Raw genomic sequence first — 20,000 nt, forward strand, 5'->3', positions numbered from 1 at the left:
ACATTGACTTATCAGACCCATAGCCTTGTTAAACGTTATGTTCTAAACTGCTGATATAATGGCTATTAGAGACCTACTGAGTCACAATAACTCAGTGATAACAATATCAGAGAAATTGATCTGTGGGTAGGTAGCCCCTCATTGTCGGAACACTGACACATCCATGATTACAGTACTTTGGTGTGTGTGTGTGTGTGTGTGTGTGTGTGTGTGTGTGTGTGTGTGTGTGTGTGTGTGTGTGTGTGTGTGTGTGTGTGTGTGTGTGTGTGTGTGTGTGTGTGTGTGTGTGTGTGTGTGTGTGTGTGTGTGTGTGTGTGTCTACTATGTGTTTGTGTGTGTGTGTGCAGGGAGACACACTATACAAGCTGCCCTTTCTAAATTTGTAACACATTTGTAACAGTACAAATCGTCGAGCCAAATGTAGCCATTGTGCGTGTCCCCTACATGCCAGAAGAGTAGAGGCTGCTAAAGTCTGCTGTTAGTGAGGCTGCTGGGGTCCTGTCAGAAACAAAGACTTGTCCACTACAGGTTGACAGGATTAACTAAGCTTCCCTTTCTAATCAAAGAGCCCCGACTGTGAGAGTTGCTGCTCTCTGAGCCAACAGGGCTGGCCATCTCTCACTCTCTCTTGCTCTCTCTCTCACTCTCCCTCTTCCTATCTCTCCCTCACTCCCTCTCCATCTCCCTCTCTCCCTCCCTCCCTCTCACTCACTCCATCTCCCTTTCTCCCTCACTCACTCCATCTCCTTATGCACCCATTAGCAGGAGCATGGAGAACAAAGCCCTCTCATCACCTCACTATGATAATTCAGTCATGTTCTCTGTAATTAGACTTTAACGCTGGCAAAAACAAGACCCCTTTGCACCCTCTACTATCTCTCTCTCTGCTTCTCTGTCTCTCTCTTTCTGCTTCTCTTTCTTTCTCTCTCTCTCTGCTTCTCTGTCTCTGCTTCTCTGTCTCTGCTTCTCTGTCTCTGCTTCTCTCTGCTTCTCTGTCTCTGCTTCTCTGTCTCTGCTTCTCTCTGCTTCTCTCTGCTTCTCTGTCTCTGCTTCTCTGTCTCTGCTTCTCTCTGCTTCTCTGTCTCTGCTTCTCTGTCTCTGCTTCTCTGTCTCTGCTTCTCTCTGCTTCTCTGTCTCTGCTTCTCTGTCTCTGCTTCTCTCTGCTTCTCTGTCTCTGCTTCTCTCTGCTTCTCTCTGCTTCTCTGTCTCTGCTTCTCTCTGCTTCTCTGTCTCTGCTTCTCTGTCTCTGCTTCTCTGTCTCTGCTTCTCTGTCTCTGCTTCTCTGTCTCTGCTTCTCTCTGCTTCTCTGTCTCTGCTTCTCTCTGCTTCTCTGTCTCTGCTTCTCTCTCTCTGCTTCTCTATCTCTGCTTCTCTGTCTGTGCTTCTCTGTCTCTGCTTCTCTGTCTCTGCTTCTCTCTGCTTCTCTGTCTCTGCTTCTCTCTGCTTCTCTCTGCTTCTCTGTCTCTGCTTCTCTGTCTCTGCTTCTCTCTGCTTCTCTGTATCTGCTTCTCTCTCTCTGCTTCTCTCTGCTTCTCTCTGCTTCTCTGTCTCTGCTTCTCTGTCTCTGCTTCTCTCTGCTTCTCTGTCTCTGCTTCTCTCTGCTTCTCTGTATCTGCTTCTCTGTATCTGCTTCTCTGACTCTGCTTCTCTCTGCTTCTCTGTATCTGCTTCTCTCTGCTTCTCTCTGCTTCTCTGTCTCTGCTTCTCTCTGCTTCTCTGTATCTGCTTCTCTCTGCTTCTCTCTGCTTCTCTGTCTCTGCTTCTCTGTCTCTGCTTCTCTCTGCTTCTCTCTGCTTCTCTCTGCTTCTCTGTCTCTGCTTCTCTGTCTCTGCTTCTCTCTGCTTCTCTCTGCTTCTCTGTATCTGCTTCTCTGTCTCTGCTTCTCTGTCTCTGCTTCTCTCTGCTTCTCTGTATCTGCTTCTCTCTGCTTCTCTCTGCTTCTCTGTCTCTGCTTCTCTCTGCTTCTCTGTCTCTGCTTCTCTCTGCTTCTCTCTGCTTCTCTCTGCTTCTCTGTCTCTGCTTCTCTCTGCTTCTCTGTATCTGCTTCTCTGTCTCTGCTTCTCTGTCTCTGCTTCTCTCTGCTTCTCTCTGCTTCTCTGTATCTGCTTCTCTGTCTCTGCTTCTCTGTCTCCGCTTCTCTCTGCTTCTCTCTGCTTCTCTGTCTCTGCTTCTCTGTCTCTGCTTCTCTGTCTCTGCTTCTCTCTCTCTGCTTCTCTGTCTCCGCTTCTCTCTGCTTCTCTCTGCTTCTCTGTATCTGCTTCTCTGTATCTGCTTCTCTGTCTCTGCTTCTCTGTCTCTGCTTCTCTGTCTCTGCTTCTCTGTCTCTGCTTCTCTCTGCTTCTCTCTGCTTCTCTGTCTCTGCTTCTCTGTCTCTGCTTCTCTCTGCTTCTCTGTCTCTGCTTCTCTCTGCTTCTCTGTCTCTGCTTCTCTTTCTCTGCTTCTCTGTCTCTGCTTCTCTGTCTCTGCTTCTCTGTCTCTGTCTTCTCTGTCTCTGCTTGTCTGTCTCTGCTTCTCTCTGCTTCTCTGTATCTGCTTCTCTCTGCTTCTCTCTGCTTCTCTGTCTCTGCTTCTCTGTCTCTGCTTCTCTCTGCTTCTCTCTGCTTCTCTGTCTCTGCTTCTCTGTCTCTGCTTCTCTCTGCTTCTCTGTATCTGCTTCTCTGTCTCTGCTTCTCTGTCTCTGCTTCTCTGCTTCTCTGCTTCTCTGTATCTGCTTCTCTGTCTGCTTCTCTGTCTCCGCTTCTCTCTGCTTCTCTCTGCTTCTCTGTCTCTGCTTCTCTGTCTCTGCTTCTCTGTCTCTGCTTCTCTGTCTCTGCTTCTCTCTCTCTGCTTCTCTGTCTCTGCTTCTCTGTGCTTCTCTGTATCTGCTTCTCTGTCTCTGCTTCTCTGTCTCTGCTTCTCTGTCTCTGCTTCTCTGTCTCTGCTTCTCTGTCTCTGCTTCTCTCTGCTTCTCTCTCTCTGCTTCTCTGTCTCTGCTTCTCTGTCTCTGCTTCTCTGTCTCTGCTTCTCTGTCTCTGCTTCTCTGTCTCTGCTTGCTCTCTGTCTCTGTTCTCTGTCTCTGCTTCTCTGCTTCTCTGTCTCTGCTTCTCTCTGCTTCTCTGTATCTGCTTCTCTGTCTCTGCTTCTCTGTCTCTGCTTCTTCTGCTTCTCTGTCTCTGCTTCTCTCTGCTTCTCTCTGCTTCTCTGTCTCTGCTTCTCTGTCTCTGCTTCTCTCTGCTTCTCTGTATCTGCTTCTCTGTCTCTGCTTCTCTGTCTCTGCTTCTCTCTGCTTCTCTCTGCTTCTCTGTATCTGCTTCTCTGTCTCTGCTTCTCTGTCTCCGCTTCTCTCTGCTTCTCTCTGCTTCTCTGTCTCTGCTTCTCTGTCTCTGCTGCTCTGTCTCTGCTTCTCTGTCTCTGCTTCTCTCTCTCTGCTTCTCTGTCTCCGCTTCTCTCTGCTTCTCTCTGCTTCTCTGTATCTGCTTCTCTGAATCTGCTTCTCTGTCTCTGCTTCTCTGTCTCTGCTTCTCTGTCTCTGCTTCTCTGTCTCTGCTTCTCTCTGCTTCTCTCTGCTTCTCTGTCTCTGCTTCTCTCTGCTTCTCTGTCTCTGCTTCTCTCTGCTTCTCTGTCTCTGCTTCTCTTTCTCTGCTTCTCTTTCTCTGCTTCTCTGTCTCTGCTTCTCTGTCTCTGCTTCTCTGTCTCTGCTTCTCTGTCTCTGTCTCTGCTTCTCTGTCTTTGCTTCTCTGTCTCTGCTTCTCTGTCTTCTCTGTCTTCTCTGTCTCTGCTTCTCTCTGCTTCTCTGTCTCTGCTTCTCTGTCTCTGCTTCTCTGTCTCTGCTTCTCTGTCTCTGTCTTCTCTGTCTCTGCTTCTCTGTCTTTGCTTCTCTGTCTCTGCTTCTCTGTCTCTGTCTTCTCTGTCTCTGCTTCTCTCTGCTTCTCTGTCTCTGCTTCTCTGTCTCTGCTTCTCTCTGCTTCTCTGTCTCTGCTTCTCTCTGCTTCTCTGTCTCTGCTTCTCTGTCTCTGCTTCTCTTTCTCTGCTTCTCTGTCTCTGCTTCTCTGTCTCTGCTTCTCTGTCTCTGCTTCTCTGTCTTCTCTGTCTTGCTTCTCTGTCTCTGCTTCTCTGTCTCTGCTTCTCTGTCTCTGCTTCTCTGTCTCTGCTTCTCTCTGCTTCTCTGTCTCTGCTTCTCTCTCTGCTTCTCTGCTTCTCTGTCTCTGCTTCTCTGTCTCTGCTTCTCTGTCTCTGCTTCTCTGTCTCTGCTTCTCTCTGCTCTCTGTCTCTGCTTCTCTGTCTGTCTCTGCTTCTCTGTCTCTGTCTCTCTGCTTCTCTGTCTCTGCTTCTCTGTCTCTGCTTCTGTCTGTCTCTGCTTCTCTGTCTGTCTCTGCTTCTCTGTCTCTGTCTGTCTCTGCTTCTCTGTCTCTGCTTCTCTGTCTCTGCTTCTCTGTCTTCTCTGTCTCTGCTTCTCTGTCTCTGCTTCTCTGTCTATGCTTCTCTGTCTCTGCTTCTCTGTCTCTGCTTCTCTCTGCTTCTCTTTCTCTGCTTCTCTTTCTCTGCTTCTCTGTCTCTGCTTCTCTGTCTCTGCTTCTCTGTCTCTGCTTCTCTGTCTCTGTCTCTGCTTCTCTGTCTTTGCTTCTCTGTCTCTGCTTCTCTGTCTTCTCTGTCTTCTCTGTCTCTGCTTCTCTCTGCTTCTCTGTCTCTGCTTCTCTGTCTCTGCTTCTCTGTCTCTGCTTCTCTGTCTCTGTCTTCTCTGTCTCTGCTTCTCTGTCTTTGCTTCTCTGTCTCTGCTTCTCTGTCTCTGTCTTCTCTGTCTCTGCTTCTCTCTGCTTCTCTGTCTCTGCTTCTCTGTCTCTGCTTCTCTCTGCTTCTCTGTCTCTGCTTCTCTCTGCTTCTCTGTCTCTGCTTCTCTGTCTCTGCTTCTCTTTCTCTGCTTCTCTGTCTCTGCTTCTCTGTCTCTGCTTCTCTGTCTCTGCTTCTCTGTCTTCTCTGTCTCTGCTTCTCTGTCTCTGCTTCTCTGTCTATGCTTCTCTGTCTCTGCTTCTCTGTCTCTGCTTCTCTCTGCTTCTCTGTCTCTGCTTCTCGGTCTCTGCTTCTCTCTGCTTCTCTGTCTCGGCTTCTCTGTCTCTGCTTCTCTGTCTCTGCTTCTCTGTCTCTGCTTCTCTCTGCTTCTCTGTCTCTGCTTCTCTGTCTGTCTCTGCTTCTCTGTCTCTGTCTGTCTCTGCTTCTCTGTCTCTGCTTCTCTGTCTCTGCTTCTCTGTCTGTCTCTGCTTCTCTGTCTGTCTCTGCTTCTCTGTCTGTCTCTGCTTCTCACTGCTTATCTGTCTCTGTCTGTCTCTGCTTCTCTGTCTGTCTCTGCTTCTCTGTCTGTCTCTGATTCTCACTGCTTCTCTGTCTCTGTCTGTCTCTGCCTCTCTCTGCTTCTCTGCTTCTCTGTCTCTGTCTGTCTCTGCTTCTCTCTGCTTCTCTGTCTCTGTCTGTCTCTGCTTCTCTGCTTCTCTGTCTGTCTCTGCTTCTCTGTCTCTGTCTGTCTCTGCTTCTCTCTGCTTCTCTGCTTCTCTGTCTGTCTCTGCTTCTCTGTCTCTGTCTGTCTCTGCTTCTCACTGCTTCTCTGTCTCTGCCTCTCTCCGTCTCTCTCTGTCTCTCTCCGTCTCTCTCTGTCTGTCTCTGCTTCTCTCTCTGTCTGTCTCTGCTTCTCTGTCTCTGCCTCTCTCCGTCTCTCTCCGTCTCTCTCTGTCTGTCTCTGCTTCTCTCTCTGTCTGTCTCTGCTTCTCTGTCTCTGCCTCTCTCCGTCTCTCTCCGTCTCTCTCTGTCTGTCTCTGCTTCTCTGTCTCTGCTTCTCTGTCTCTGCTTCTCTCTGCTTCTCTGTCTCTGCTTCTCTGTCTCGGCTTCTCTCTGCTTCTCTGTCTCTGCTTCTCTCTGCTTCTCTGTCTCTGCTTCTCTCTGCTTCTCTGTCTCTGCTTCTCTTTCTCTGCTTCTCTGTCTCTGCTTCTCTGTCTCTGCTTCTCTGTCTCTGCTTCTCTGTCTCTGTCTTCTCTGTCTCTGCTTCTCTGTCTTTGCTTCTCTGTCTCTGCTTCTCTGTCTCTGCTTCTCTGTCTCTGCTTCTCTATCTCTGTCTTCTCTGTCTCTGCTTCTCTGTCTTTGCTTCTCTGTCTCTGTCTTCTCTGTCTCTGCTTCTCTCTGCTTCTCTGTCTCTGCTTCTCTCTGCTTCTCTGTCTCTGCTTCTCTGTCTCTGCTTCTCTGTCTCTGCTTCTCTGTCTCTGCTTCTCTTTCTCTGCTTCTCTGTCTCTGCTTCTCTGTCTCTGTCTGTCTCTGCTTCTCACTGCTTCTCTGTCTCTGTCTGTCTCTGCTTCTCTGTCTGTCTCTGCTTCTCTGTCTGTCTCTGATTCTCACTGCTTCTCTGTCTCTGTCTGTCTCTGCTTCTCTCTGCTTCTCTGCTTCTCTGTCTGTCTCTGCTTCTCTGTCTCTGTCTGTCTCTGCTTCTCTCTGCTTCTCTGTCTCTGCTTCTCTCTGCTTCTCTGCTTCTCTGTCTGTCTCTGCTTCTCTGTCTCTGTCTGTCTCTGCTTCTCTGCTTCTCTGTCTGTCTCTGCTTCTCTGTCTCTGTCTGTCTCTGCTTCTCACTGCTTCTCTGTCTCTGCCTCTCTCCGTCTCTCTCTGTCTGTCTCTGCTTCTCTCTCTGTCTGTCTCTGCTTCTCTGTCTCTGCCTCTCTCCGTCTCTCTCCGTCTCTCTCCGTCTCTCTCTGTCTGTCTCTGCTTCTCTCTCTGTCTGTCTCTGCTTCTCTGTCTCTGCCTCTCTCCGTCTCTGTCTGTCTCTGCTTCTCTGTCTCTGCCTCTCTCCGTCTCTCTCCGTCTCTCTCTGTCTGTCTCTGCTTCTCTCTCTGTCTGTCTCTGCTTCTCTGTCTCTGCCTCTCTCCGTCTCTCTCTGTCTGTCTCTGTCTCTCTCCGTCTCTCTCTGTCTGTCTCTGCTTCTCTCTCCGTCTCTCTCTGTCTGTCTCTGCTTCTCTCTCCGTCTCTCTCTGTCTGTCTCTGTCTGTCTCCGTCTCTCTCTGTCTGTCTCTGTCTGTCTCCGTCTCTCTCCGTCTCTCTCTGTCTGTCTCTCCGTCTCTCTCTGTCTGTCTCTGCTTCTCTCTCCGTCTCTCTCTGTCTGTCTCTGCTTCTCTCTCCGTCTCTCTCTGTCTGTCTCTGCTTCTCTCTCCGTCTCTCTCTGTCTGTCTCTGCTTCTCTCTGCTTCTCTGTCTCTGCCTCTCTCCGTCTCTCTCCGTCTCTCTCCGTATCTCTCCGTCTCTCTCCGTCTCTCTCCGTCTCTCTCCGTCTCTCTCCGTCTCTCTCCGTCTCTCTCCGTCTCTCTCCGTCTCTCTCCGTCTCTCTCTGTCTGTCTCTGCTTCTCTGCCTGTCTCTGCTTCTCTCTGCTTCTCTGTCTCTGCTTCTCTCTGCTTCTCTGTCTCTGCCTCTCTCCGTCTCTCTCCGTCTCTCTCCGTCTCTCTCCGTATCTCTCCGTCTCTCCGTCTGTCTCTGCTTCTCTCTGCTTCTCTGTCTCTGCCTCTCTCCATCTCTCTCTGTCTGTCTCTGCTTCTCTCCGTCTCTCTCCGTCTCTCTCCGTATCTCCGTCTGTCTCTGCTTCTCTCTGCTTCTCTGTCTCTGCTTCTCTGTCTCTGCCTCTCTCCGTCTCTCTCCGTATCTCTCCGTCTCTCTCTGTCTCTGCTTCTCTCTGCTTCTCTGTCTCTGCCTCTCTCCATCTCTCTCTGTCTGTCTCTGCTTCTCACTGCTTATCTGTCTCTGTCTGTCTCTGCTTCTCACTGCTTCTCTGTCTCTGTCTGTCTCTGCTTCTCACTGCTTCTCTGTCTCTGCCTCTCTCCGTCTCTCTCCGTCTCTCTCCGTCTCTCTCTGTCTGTCTCTGCTTCTCTCTCTGTCTGTCTCTGCTTCTCTGTCTCTGCCTCTCTCCGTCTCTCTCCGTCTCTCTCTGTCTGTCTCTGCTTCTCTCTCTGTCTGTCTCTGCTTCTCTCTCTGTCTGTCTCTGCTTCTCTCTCTGTCTGTCTCTGCTTCTCTGTCTCCGTCTCTCTCTTTCTGTCTCTGCTTCTCTCTCCGTCTCTCTCTGTCTGTCTCTGCTTCTCTCTGCTTCTCTGTCTCTGCCTCTCTCCGTCTCTCTCCGTCTCTCTCCGTATCTCTCCGTCTCTCTCCGTCTCTCTCCGTCTCTCTCCGTCTCTCTCTGTCTGTCTCTGCTTCTCTGTCTGTCTCTGCTTCTCTCTGCTTCTCTGTCTCTGCTTCTCTCTGCTTCTCTGTCTCTGCCTCTCTCCGTCTCTCTCCGGCTCTCTCCGTCTCTCTCCGTATCTCTCCGTCTCTCCGTCTGTCTCTGCTTCTCTCTGCTTCTCTGTCTCTGCCTCTCTCCATCTCTCTCTGTCTGTCTCTGCTTCTCTCCGTCTTTCTCCGTCTCTCTCCGTATCTCTCCGTCTCTCCGTCTGTCTCTGCTTCTCTCTGCTTCTCTGTCTCTGCTTCTCTGTCTCTGCCTCTCTCCGTCTCTCTCCGTCTCTCTCCGTCTCTCCGTCTGTCTCTGCTTCTCTCTGCTTCTCTGTCTCTGCCTCTCTCCATCTCTCTCTGTCTGTCTCTACTTCTCTCCGTCTCTCTCCGTCTCTCTCTCTCTGTCTGTCTGTCTCTGCCTCTCTCCGTCTCTCTCTGTCTGTCTCTCTCCATCTCTCTCTCTGTCTCTGCCTCTCTCCGTCTCTCTCTGTCTGTCTGTCTCTCTCCATCTCTCTCTCTGTCTGTCTCTGCCTCTCTCCGTCTCTCTCTGTCTGTCTGTCTCTCTCTAAGCCTCTTTCCTCTCTGATGGTCTTTCTAGAGTAGCACGGTTGTTGCGGCTGGTTGTGGCTGGTTGTGGCTGGGTGTGGCTGGTTGTGGCTGGTTGTGGCTGGGTGAGGCTGGTTGTGGCTGGTTGTGGCTGGTTGTGGCTGGGTGAGGCTGGTTGTGGCTGGTTGTGGCTGGGTGTGGTTAGTAGTGGCTGGTTGTGGCAGGGGTTGTGGCTGGTTGTGGTTAGTTGTGGCTGGTTGTGGCAGGGGTTGTGGCTGGTTGTGGTTAGTTGTGGCTGGTTGTGGCAGGGGTTGTGGTTAGTTGTGGCTGCTTGTTGCAGGTTGTGGCTGTTTGTGGTTAGTTATGGCTCTTTGTGGTTAATTGTGGCTGGTTGTGTCAGGTTGTGGTTAGTTGTGGCTGGTTGTGGTTAGTTATGGCTGGTTGTGGTTAATTGTGGCTGGTTGTGTCAGGTTGTGGTTAGTTGTGGCTGGTTGTGGTTAGTTGCTGACACAAGTAGGGGTAAGTGGCTGAGGGAATGAGAGTACCTCTAAGGAGTCTTGAATCGTCCTGGAAATGATCATTGGTGAAACCTAAACATAAATAGTTCAACATTCAAAAGGTGTGATCAGGTAGACTTGCAGAAAGGCATCAGAGGAAGTTAGAGTCAGGGGACTTAAATAAGTTACTTAGATAAACTGTGACTAGTTTCTCTCAACTCACCAAAACACCTTTATCTCAGTTTAATATGGGAGTTGTGGCATCAGGACAAAAGGAGCCTGTCAGTTTACATACTATGTATTACATTATAATAGATGAGTTTCAAACAATTAATTGGCAATGAAGACTACTATTTCAATTGATTACTTTATACCCAAACTTTCAACATAGCATATATTTCAATGAAATAAATAGCTTTATTTGCATCAGAAAATGTTTTGTTAATTTGCCTGGAGACAAATCCATTGACTAATGAGGTCTTAGAGGAGAACAAAAGTCCTTAGAAGGTCTGTATTTTAGCCCTGGGTTTGTGCCACGTATCCCCTATTAACACAGTCCCCCTGACAACACAAACATTTAAGTCAAACTGGCTGTAATCGTAACATCGACACAAATTGAACTATGTGACAGACAAGAATGTGACACAAATGAGCAAAAACAAAGAAAGGGATTCCAACGGAGAGTAATGGAACAGTATCAGAGAAGCATTATCCTCCAGTATCATGGCCCTATCACAGGTGCCAAGTGTGAATCTGAATTACAAGCAGTAAACTGCAGTCAACATGCAGAAGTCCCCTTTGATTGGTTGTGAGACAGCGATCATGAAGATATGATTAAGACCGGATCAATGCAATATAATCACAAAGATGATTATTACCCACTAATTACACATGTTCAGCTATACCACAGACAACTCAAACTCAGCGGCTGAACGCCACATGCTGTTATGTTGTAATTAACAGGTTAAAGTGACAGTTCACTGCAAAATCAACGTTTGTCAGATGTTTACAGTGCAAAGTGAGATGGTAGAATGTGTCACGTGATATGTACACAACACAATGACAACATTAGAAACACAATTAAACAGGAAATAAACCAAAAAGGTACAAAACTTACTTCCGGTTGGGATCAAGTCCCTGTCTGGAATGAACAGTTTATACCCATAATGCCTCTCCAGGACGTCGGGTAGGATCTCCAGGGCGAAGCGTTCCTCCTCACGCGTCTCCTGACTCCACTGGTCCGGGTCCACTTTGGTGTATGACAGATAGGCATCATAGTCCTTATTATCTACAGGAGTAACACACAGACCAGTCTATTACTACACTATAGATACAGACCAGTCCATTACTACACTATAGATACAGACCAGTCCATTACTACACTATAGAGGATATTAGTAACATACAGACCAGTCCATTACTACACTATAGAGGATATTAGTAACATACAGACCAGTCTATTACTACACTATAGATACAGACCAGTCCATTACTACAATATAGATACAGACCAGTCCATTACTACACTATAGATACAGACCAGTCTATTACTACACTATAGATACAGACCAGTCTATTACTACACCATAGATACAGACCAGTCCATTACTACACTATAGATACAGACCAGTCCATTACTACACTATAGATACAGACCAGTCTATTACTACACTATAGATACAGACCAGTCCATTACTACACCATAGATACAGACCAGTCCATTACTACACTATAGATACAGACCAGTCCATTACTACACTATAGATACAGACCAGTCTATTACTACACTATAGATACAGACCAGTCTATTACTACACTATAGATACAGACCAGTCTATTACTACACTATAGATACAGACCAGTCTATTACTACACTATAGATACAGACCAGTCTATTACTACACTATAGATACAGACCAGTCTATTACTACACCATAGATACAGACCAGTCCATTACTACACTATAGATACAGACCAGTCCATTACTACACTATAGATACAGACCAGTCCATTACTACACTATAGATACAGACCAGTCTATTACTACACTATAGATACAGACCAGTCTATTAATACACCATAGATACAGACCAGTCCATTACTACACTGTAGATACAGACCAGTCCATTACTACACTATAGAGGATATTAGTAACATACAGACCAGTCTATTACTACACTATAGAGGATATTAGTAACATACAGACCAGTCCATTACTACACTATAGATACAGACCAGTCCATTACTACACTATAGATACAGACCAGTCCATTACTACACTATAGATACAGACCAGTCTATTACTACACTATAGAGGATATTAGTAACATACAGACCAGTCCATTACTACACTATAGATACAGACCAGTCCATTACTACACTATAGAGGATACAGACCAGTCCATTACTACACTATAGATACAGACCAGTCCATTACTACACTGTAGATACAGACCAGTCTATTACTACACTATAGATACAGACCAGTCCATTACTACACTATAGATACAGACCAGTCTATTACTACACTATAGATACAGACCAGTCCATTACTACACTATAGATGATACAGACCAGTCCATTACTACACTATAGATACAGACCAGTCCATTACTACACTATAGATACAGACCAGTCTATTACTACACTATAGATACAGACCAGTCCATTACTACACTATAGATACAGACCAGTCCATTACTACACTATAGATACAGACCAGTCCATTACTACACTATAGATACAGACCAGTCTATTACTACACTATAGATACAGACCAGTCCATTACTACACTATAGATACAGACCAGTCTATTACTACACTATATATACAGACCAGTCCATTACTACACTATAGAGGATATTAGTAACATACAGACCAGTCTATTACTACACTATGGAGGATACAGACCAGTCTATTACTACACTATAGATACAGACCAGTCTATTACTACACTATACATACAGACCAGTCCATTACTACACTATAGATACAGACCAGTCTATTACTACACTATACATACAGACCAGTCCATTACTACACTATAGATACAGACCAGTCCATTACTACACTATAGAGGATACAGACCAGTCTATGACAACACTATAGAGGATACAGACCAGTCCATTACTACACTATAGAGGATACAGACCAGTCTATGACAACACTATAGATGATACAGACCAGTCCATTACTACACTATAGAGGATACAGACCAGTCCATTACTACACTATAGAGGATATTAGTAACATACAGACCAGTCTATTACTACACTATAGAGGATACAGACCAGTCTATTACTACACTATAGATACAGACCAGTCTATTACTACACTATAGAGGATACAGACCAGTCTATTACTACACTATAGAGGATATTAGTAACGCACAGACCAGTCTATTACTACACTATAGATACAGACCAGTCTATGACAACACTATAGAGGATACAGACCAGTCTATTACTACACTATAGAGGATACAGACAAGTATATTACTACACTATAGAGGATACAGACCAGTCTATTACTACACTATAGATACAGACCAGTCTATTACTACACTATAGAGGATATTAGTAACATACAGACCAGTCTATTACTACACAATAGAGGATACAGACCAGTCTATTACTACACTATAGAGGATACAGACCAGTCTATGACAACACTATAGAGGATACAGACCAGTCTATGACAACACTATAGAGGATACAGACCAGTCTATTACTACACTATAGATACAGACCAGTCCATTACTACACTATAGATACAGACCAGTCCATTACTACACTATATATACAGACCAGTCCATTACTACACTATAGAGGATACAGACCAGTCTATTACTACACTATAGAGGATACAGACCAGTCTATTACTACACTATAGATACAGACCAGTCCATTACTACACTATAGAGGATACAGACCAGTCTATTACTACACTATAGATACAGACCAGTCCATTACTACACTATAGAGGATACAGACCAGTCTATTACTACACTATAGATACAGACCAGTCTATTACTACACTATAGATACAGACCAGTCCATTACTACACTATAGATACAGACCAGTCTATTACTACACTATATATACAGACCAGTCCATTACTACACTATAGAGGATATTAGTAACATACAGACCAGTCTATTACTACACTATGGAGGATACAGACCAGTCTATTACTACACTACAGAGGATATTAGTAACATACAGACCAGTCTATTACTACACTATAGATACAGACCAGTCTATTACTACACTATAGATACAGACCAGTCCATTACTACACTATAGATACAGACCAGTCTATTACTACACTATAGATACAGACCAGTCTATTACTACACTATACATACAGACCAGTCCATTACTACACTATAGATACAGACCAGTCTATTACTACACTATAGATACAGACCAGTCCATTACTACACTATAGATACAGACCAGTCCATTACTACACTATAGATACAGACCAGTCCATTACTACACTATAGATACAGACCAGTCTATTACTACACTATAGATACAGACCAGTCTATTACTACACTATACATACAGACCAGTCTATTACTACACTATAGATACAGACCAGTCTATTACTACACTATATATACAGACCAGTCCATTACTACACTATAGATACAGACCAGTCTATTACTACACTATAGATACAGACCAGTCCATTACTACACTGTAGATACAGACCAGTCCATTACTACACTATAGAGGATATTAGTAACATACAGACCAGTCTATTACTACACTATAGATACAGACAAGTCCATTACTACACTATAGAGGATATTAGTAACACACAGACCTGTCTATTACTACACTATAGATACAGACGAGTCCATTACTACACTATAGAGGATACAGACCAGTCTATTACTACACTATAGAGGATATTAGTAACACACAGACCAGTCTATTACTACACTATAGATACAGACGAGTCCATTACTACACTATAGAGGATACAGACCAGTCTATTACTACACTATAGAGGATATTAGTAACACACAGACCAGTCTATTACTACACTATAGATACAGACGAGTCCATTACTACACTATAGAGGATATTAGTAACACACAGACCAGTCTATTACTACACCATAGAGGATACAGACCAGTCTATTACTACACTATAGAGGATATTAGTAACATACAGACCAGTCTATTACTACACTATAGAGGACACAGACCAGTCTATGACAACACTATAGAGGATACAGACCAGTCTATGACAACACTATAGAGGATACAGACCAGTCTATTACTACACTATAGAGGATATTAGTAACACACAGACCAGTTTATTACTACACTATAGAGGATATTAGTAACACACAGACCAGTCTATTACTACACTATAGAGGATACAGACCAGTCTATGACACCACTATAGAGGATACAGACCAGTCTATGACAACACTATAGAGGATACAGACCAGTCTATGACAACACTATAGATGATACAGACCGGTCTATGACAACACTATAGAGGATACAGACCAGTCCATTACTACACTATAGATACAGACCAGTCTATTACTACACTATAGATACAGACCAGTCCATTACTACACTATAGATACAGACCAGTCCATTACTACACTATAGATACAGACCAGTCCATTACTACACTATAGATACAGACCAGTCTATTACTACACTATAGATACAGACCAGTCTATTACTACAATATAGATACAGACCAGTCCATTACTACACTATAGATACAGACCAGTCTACTACTACACTATAGATACAGACCAGTCCATTACTACACTATAGATACAGACCAGTCTATTACTACACTATAGATACAGACCAGTCTATTACTACACTATAGAGGATATTAGTAACATACAGACCAGTCTATTACTACACTATAGAGGATACAGACCAGTCTATGACTACACTATAGAGGATATTAGTAACATACAGACCAGTCTATTACTACACTATAGAGGATACAGACCAGTCTATGACTACACTATAGAGGATATTAGTAACACACAGACCAGTCTATTACTACACTATAGATGATACAGACCGGTCTATGACAACACTATAGAGGATACAGACCAGTCCATTACTACACTATAGATACAGACCAGTCTATTAATACACTATAGATACAGACCAGTCCATTACTACACTATAGATACAGACCAGTCTATTACTACACTATAGATACAGACCAGTCTATTACTACACTATAGATACAGACCAGTCTATTACTACACTATAGAGGATATTAGTAACATACAGACCAGTCTATTACTACACTGTAGAGGATACAGACCAGTCTATGACTACACTATAGAGGATATTAGTAACATACAAACCAGTCTATTACTACACTATAGAGGATACAGACCAGTCCATTACTACACTATAGAGGATACAGACCAGTCTATGACTACACTATAGAGGATATTAGTAACACACAGACCAGTCTATGACAACACTATAGATGATGCAGACCAGTCTATTACTACACTATAGAGGATACAGACCAGTCTATTACTACACTATAGAGGATATTAGTAACACACAGACCAGTCTATGACAACACTATAGAGGATATTAGTAACACACAGACCAGTCTATTACTACACTATAGAGGATATTAGTAACACACAGACCAGTCCATTACTACACTATAGATACAGACCAGTCTATTACTACACTATAGATACAGACCAGTCCATTACTACACTATAGATACAGACCAGTCTATTACTACACTATAGATACAGACCAGTCCATTACTACACTATAGATACAGACCAGTCTATTACTACACTATAGATACAGACCAGTCTATTACTACACTATAGATACAGACCAGTCTATTACTACACTATAGAGGATATTAGTAACACACAGACCAGTCTATTACTACACTATAGAGGATATTAGTAACACACAGACCAGTCTATGACAACACTATAGATGATGCAGACCAGTCTATTACTACACTATAGAGGATACAGACCAGTCTATTACTACACTATAGAGGATATTAGTAACACACAGACCAGTCTATGACAACACTATAGAGGATATTAGTAACACACAGACCAGTCTATTACTACACTATAGAGGATATTAGTAACACACAGACCAGTCCATTACTACACTATAGATGATGCAGACCAGTCTATTACTACACTATAGAGGATACAGACCAGTCCATTACTACACTATAGATACAGACCAGTCCATTACTACACTATAGATACAGACCAGTCTATTACTACACTATAGATACAGACCAGTCCATTACTACACTATAGATACAGACCAGTCCATTACTACACTATAGATACAGACCAGTCCATTACTACACTATAGATACAGACCAGTCTATTACTACACTTTAGAGGATATTAGTAACATACAGACCAGTCTATGACTACACTATAGAGGATACAGACCAGTCTAATACTACACTATAGAGGATACAGACCAGTCTATTACGGAGACTTAGTCTATGACAACGGAGACTTAGTCTGTGACAACAGAGACTTAGTCTATGACAACACTATAGAGGATACAGACCAGTCTAAGACAACACTATAGAGGATACAGACCAGTCTATTACTACACTATAGAGGCTACAGACAAGTATATTACTACACTATAGAGGATACAGACCAGTCTATTACTACACTATAGAGGATACAGACCAGTCTATTACTACACTATAGAGGATACAGACCAGTCTATGACAACACTATAGAGGATACAGACCAGTCTATGACAACACTATAGATGATACAGACCAGTCTATGACAACACTATAGATGATACAGACCAGTCTATTACTACACTATAGAGGATACAGACCAGTCTATGACAACACTATAGATACAGACCAGTCCATTACTACACTATAGAGGATACAGACCAGTCTATGACAACACTATAGAGGATACAGACCAGTCTATTACTACACTATAGAGGATACAGACCAGTCTATTACTACACTATAGAGGATATTAGTAACACACAGACCAGTCTATTACTACACTATAGAGGATACAGACCAGTCCATTACTACACTATAGAGGATATTAGTAACACACAGACCAGTCTATTACTACACTATAGAGGATATTAGTAACACACAGACCAGTCTATTACTACACTATAGATACAGACCAGTCTATGACAACACTATAGAGGATACAGACCAGTCAATTACTACACTATAGAGGATACAGACCAGTCTATTACTACACTATAGAGGATATTAGTAACACACAGACCAGTCTATTACTACACTATAGAGGATACAGACCAGTCCATTACTACACTACAGAGGATATTAGTAACACACAGACCAGTCTATTACTACACTATAGAGGATATTAGTAACACACAGACCAGTCTATTACTACACTATAGAGGATACAGACCAGTCCATTACTACACTATAGAGGATATTAGTAACACACAGACCAGTCTATTACTACACTACAGAGGATATTAGTAACACACAGACCAGTCTATTAGTACACTATAGAGGATACAGACCAGTCTATTACTACACTATAGAGGATATTAGTAACATACAGACCAGTCTATTACTACACTATAGAGGATATTAGTAACACACAGACCAGTCTATTACTACACTATAGAGGATACAGACCAGTCCATTACTACACTATAGATACAGACCAGTCTATTACTACACTATAGAGGACACAGACCAGTGTATTACTACACTATAGAGGATATTGGGTTTGACTACACTATAGAGGATATTGGGTTTGACCTTATGTTATATGTGTTGAATTTGTCAGCCAACGCAGACACAATAGGGTTTCAGACTCAATAGGGCTTCAGACTTAATAGGGCATCGGACTCAATAGGGCTTCAGACTCAATAGGGCTTCAGAGTCAATAGGCATTCAGAGTCAATATGGCTTCAGACTCTATTGGGTTTCAGAGTCAATATGGCTTCAGACTCTATTGGGTTTCAGAGTCAATAGGGCTTTAGAGTTTCATTGGTCTGTTTCTCCTGGTCAGGTCACATGGTCAGGGATTGATAACCATGACAGCTTTGCAGACTATCAGCGTGGTGAAGAGTGTCGTGGAAGATTCCGAATTTGTTGGTAACATTTGTACTATGTTTTATATTCATCAAATGTGTGTAAGTTAATTCTCATCAGAATGGTATTTTTGTATAATACTGTGGCGAGGTTGCAGTTATCTGTTCTATGTCAAGACTAAATTGCATGGGCCACGGAGAGGGGAGAGGTCAAAGTGTCATCATGTGTAAACATATCTTTTACTCCCTACCTTTCCCAGTGGGGAAAGGAGGATTGCAGTGTCTGGAATCATTCTATGCTCCCTCTAATGTTGCTTTTATCTTAACCTATAGCCTCACTCTCCTCTCCGTGAGTTTGTCCAGGTTTGGTTGTATTTTGAGTTGGTTGTATCTAAATGACAATTTGATATATGCCTGTTGATAGGGAGTTTGGTTTATGGTTCTGGGGTTTGAGTAAGGAGACAAAGCTGAACGATGAATTATGTCCATGCTGTCTGACTCGTGTGATCTTTGCTATAAAGGATCCCATTTTGCCATTGTGTGGGGACTCTCAACTTTTCATTAGAGATACTGAACTGTTGAAAGTCAAAATGCTATAGAGCTTATATAATTAAAGATGGACTTTTATAAACTCTGACTTGTGTGTGTGGTTTTTATTTTGTAAATAGAGGAAATTTCCAGGACAAGAGGTCCAGTATTTTAGCTCTCTCTGCATAGCAGAACAGCAGGAAGTAACATGACACCTGTGTCACTCTGACTGACCTTACTGCCAGCTTCCACTCCTCTGGGTACATCATATTACAATCTCTTTTGCCAAACAATGTCACTGTGTTCACCGTGACTCGGCTGAGGTAGGAAACTGAACGCTTCCCTAGGCACAAAATGGCTCCGACCCATCCTTTATCCTCACGGCAGCCAGGCACGTGAAGAATATGATTGATGCTGAATTTGAAAGGATTAAACGGCGAGGAGAAAAGCCCAACATGGGAGGTGATAGCGGTAATGTTTACCCCGTGCAGGAGAGAGAGGAGAGGAGCGGCTCCGTCCTTGACGCACTTCAACGAGACACAAAGCACGAAATTTGCTGCGGCAACGAGCCAGAGGAAGTGGAATTAAGGGAGAGACACAAGAGAAGAGAGGGATTCCCTCTAGAGACAACATTCTCTCTCTCTCTCTCTCTCTCTCTCTCTCTCTCTCTCTCTCTCTCTCTCTCTCTCTCTCTCTCTCTCTCTCTCTCTCTCTCTCTCTCTCTCTCTCTCTCTCTCTCTCTCTCTCTCTCTCTCTCTCTCTCTCTCTCTCTCAGGTAAACTCATTAGAGAGGGGTTTAACCTAATCCACAGACTGCCATCTTTCAGATCATTGTACCTGCTGAAGGGGTGCTGTTAGACCAGGATGGGCTTCTGACAACACAGAGAGGAGAGGAGAGGAGAGGAGGAGGGGAGGGGAGGAGGAGGAGAGGAGAGGAGAGGAGGGGAGAGGGGAGGAGAGGAGGAGGGGGGGGGAGGGGAGAAGAGGCGGAGAGGAGTGGAGAGGAGGAGAGGAGAGGAGAGGAGAGGAGAGGAGAGGAGGAGGAGAGGAGGGAGGGGAGGAGGGAGAGGAGGAGAGAGGAGGGGGAGGGAGGAGGAGGGAGAGAGAGAGAGGAGGAGAGGAGGACAGGACAGGACAGGACAGG

General features: G+C 44.3%; 1 protein-coding gene across 1 annotated transcript in view; it reads right to left on the reverse strand.

The window, feature by feature from the left end:
• Positions 1 to 9,222: 9,222 nt before the first annotated feature.
• The window catches only part of LOC124008058 (interleukin-1 receptor accessory protein-like 1-B), a 460,524-nt gene continuing 449,746 nt past the window's right edge, over positions 9,223 to 20,000 (reverse strand). Inside the window, exons 10-11 of the mRNA XM_046318963.1 lie at positions 10,360 to 10,530; positions 9,223 to 9,335 (exon numbers count right to left, since the gene is read on the reverse strand). Coding sequence (XP_046174919.1) covers positions 9,223 to 9,335; positions 10,360 to 10,530 — 284 coding nt within the window. The remainder of the gene's footprint in view (positions 9,336 to 10,359; positions 10,531 to 20,000) is intronic.

This window comes from Oncorhynchus gorbuscha, linkage group LG21, assembly GCF_021184085.1.
Source record: "Oncorhynchus gorbuscha isolate QuinsamMale2020 ecotype Even-year linkage group LG21, OgorEven_v1.0, whole genome shotgun sequence".
In the NCBI taxonomy this organism is placed as follows: domain Eukaryota; kingdom Metazoa; phylum Chordata; class Actinopteri; order Salmoniformes; family Salmonidae; genus Oncorhynchus; species Oncorhynchus gorbuscha.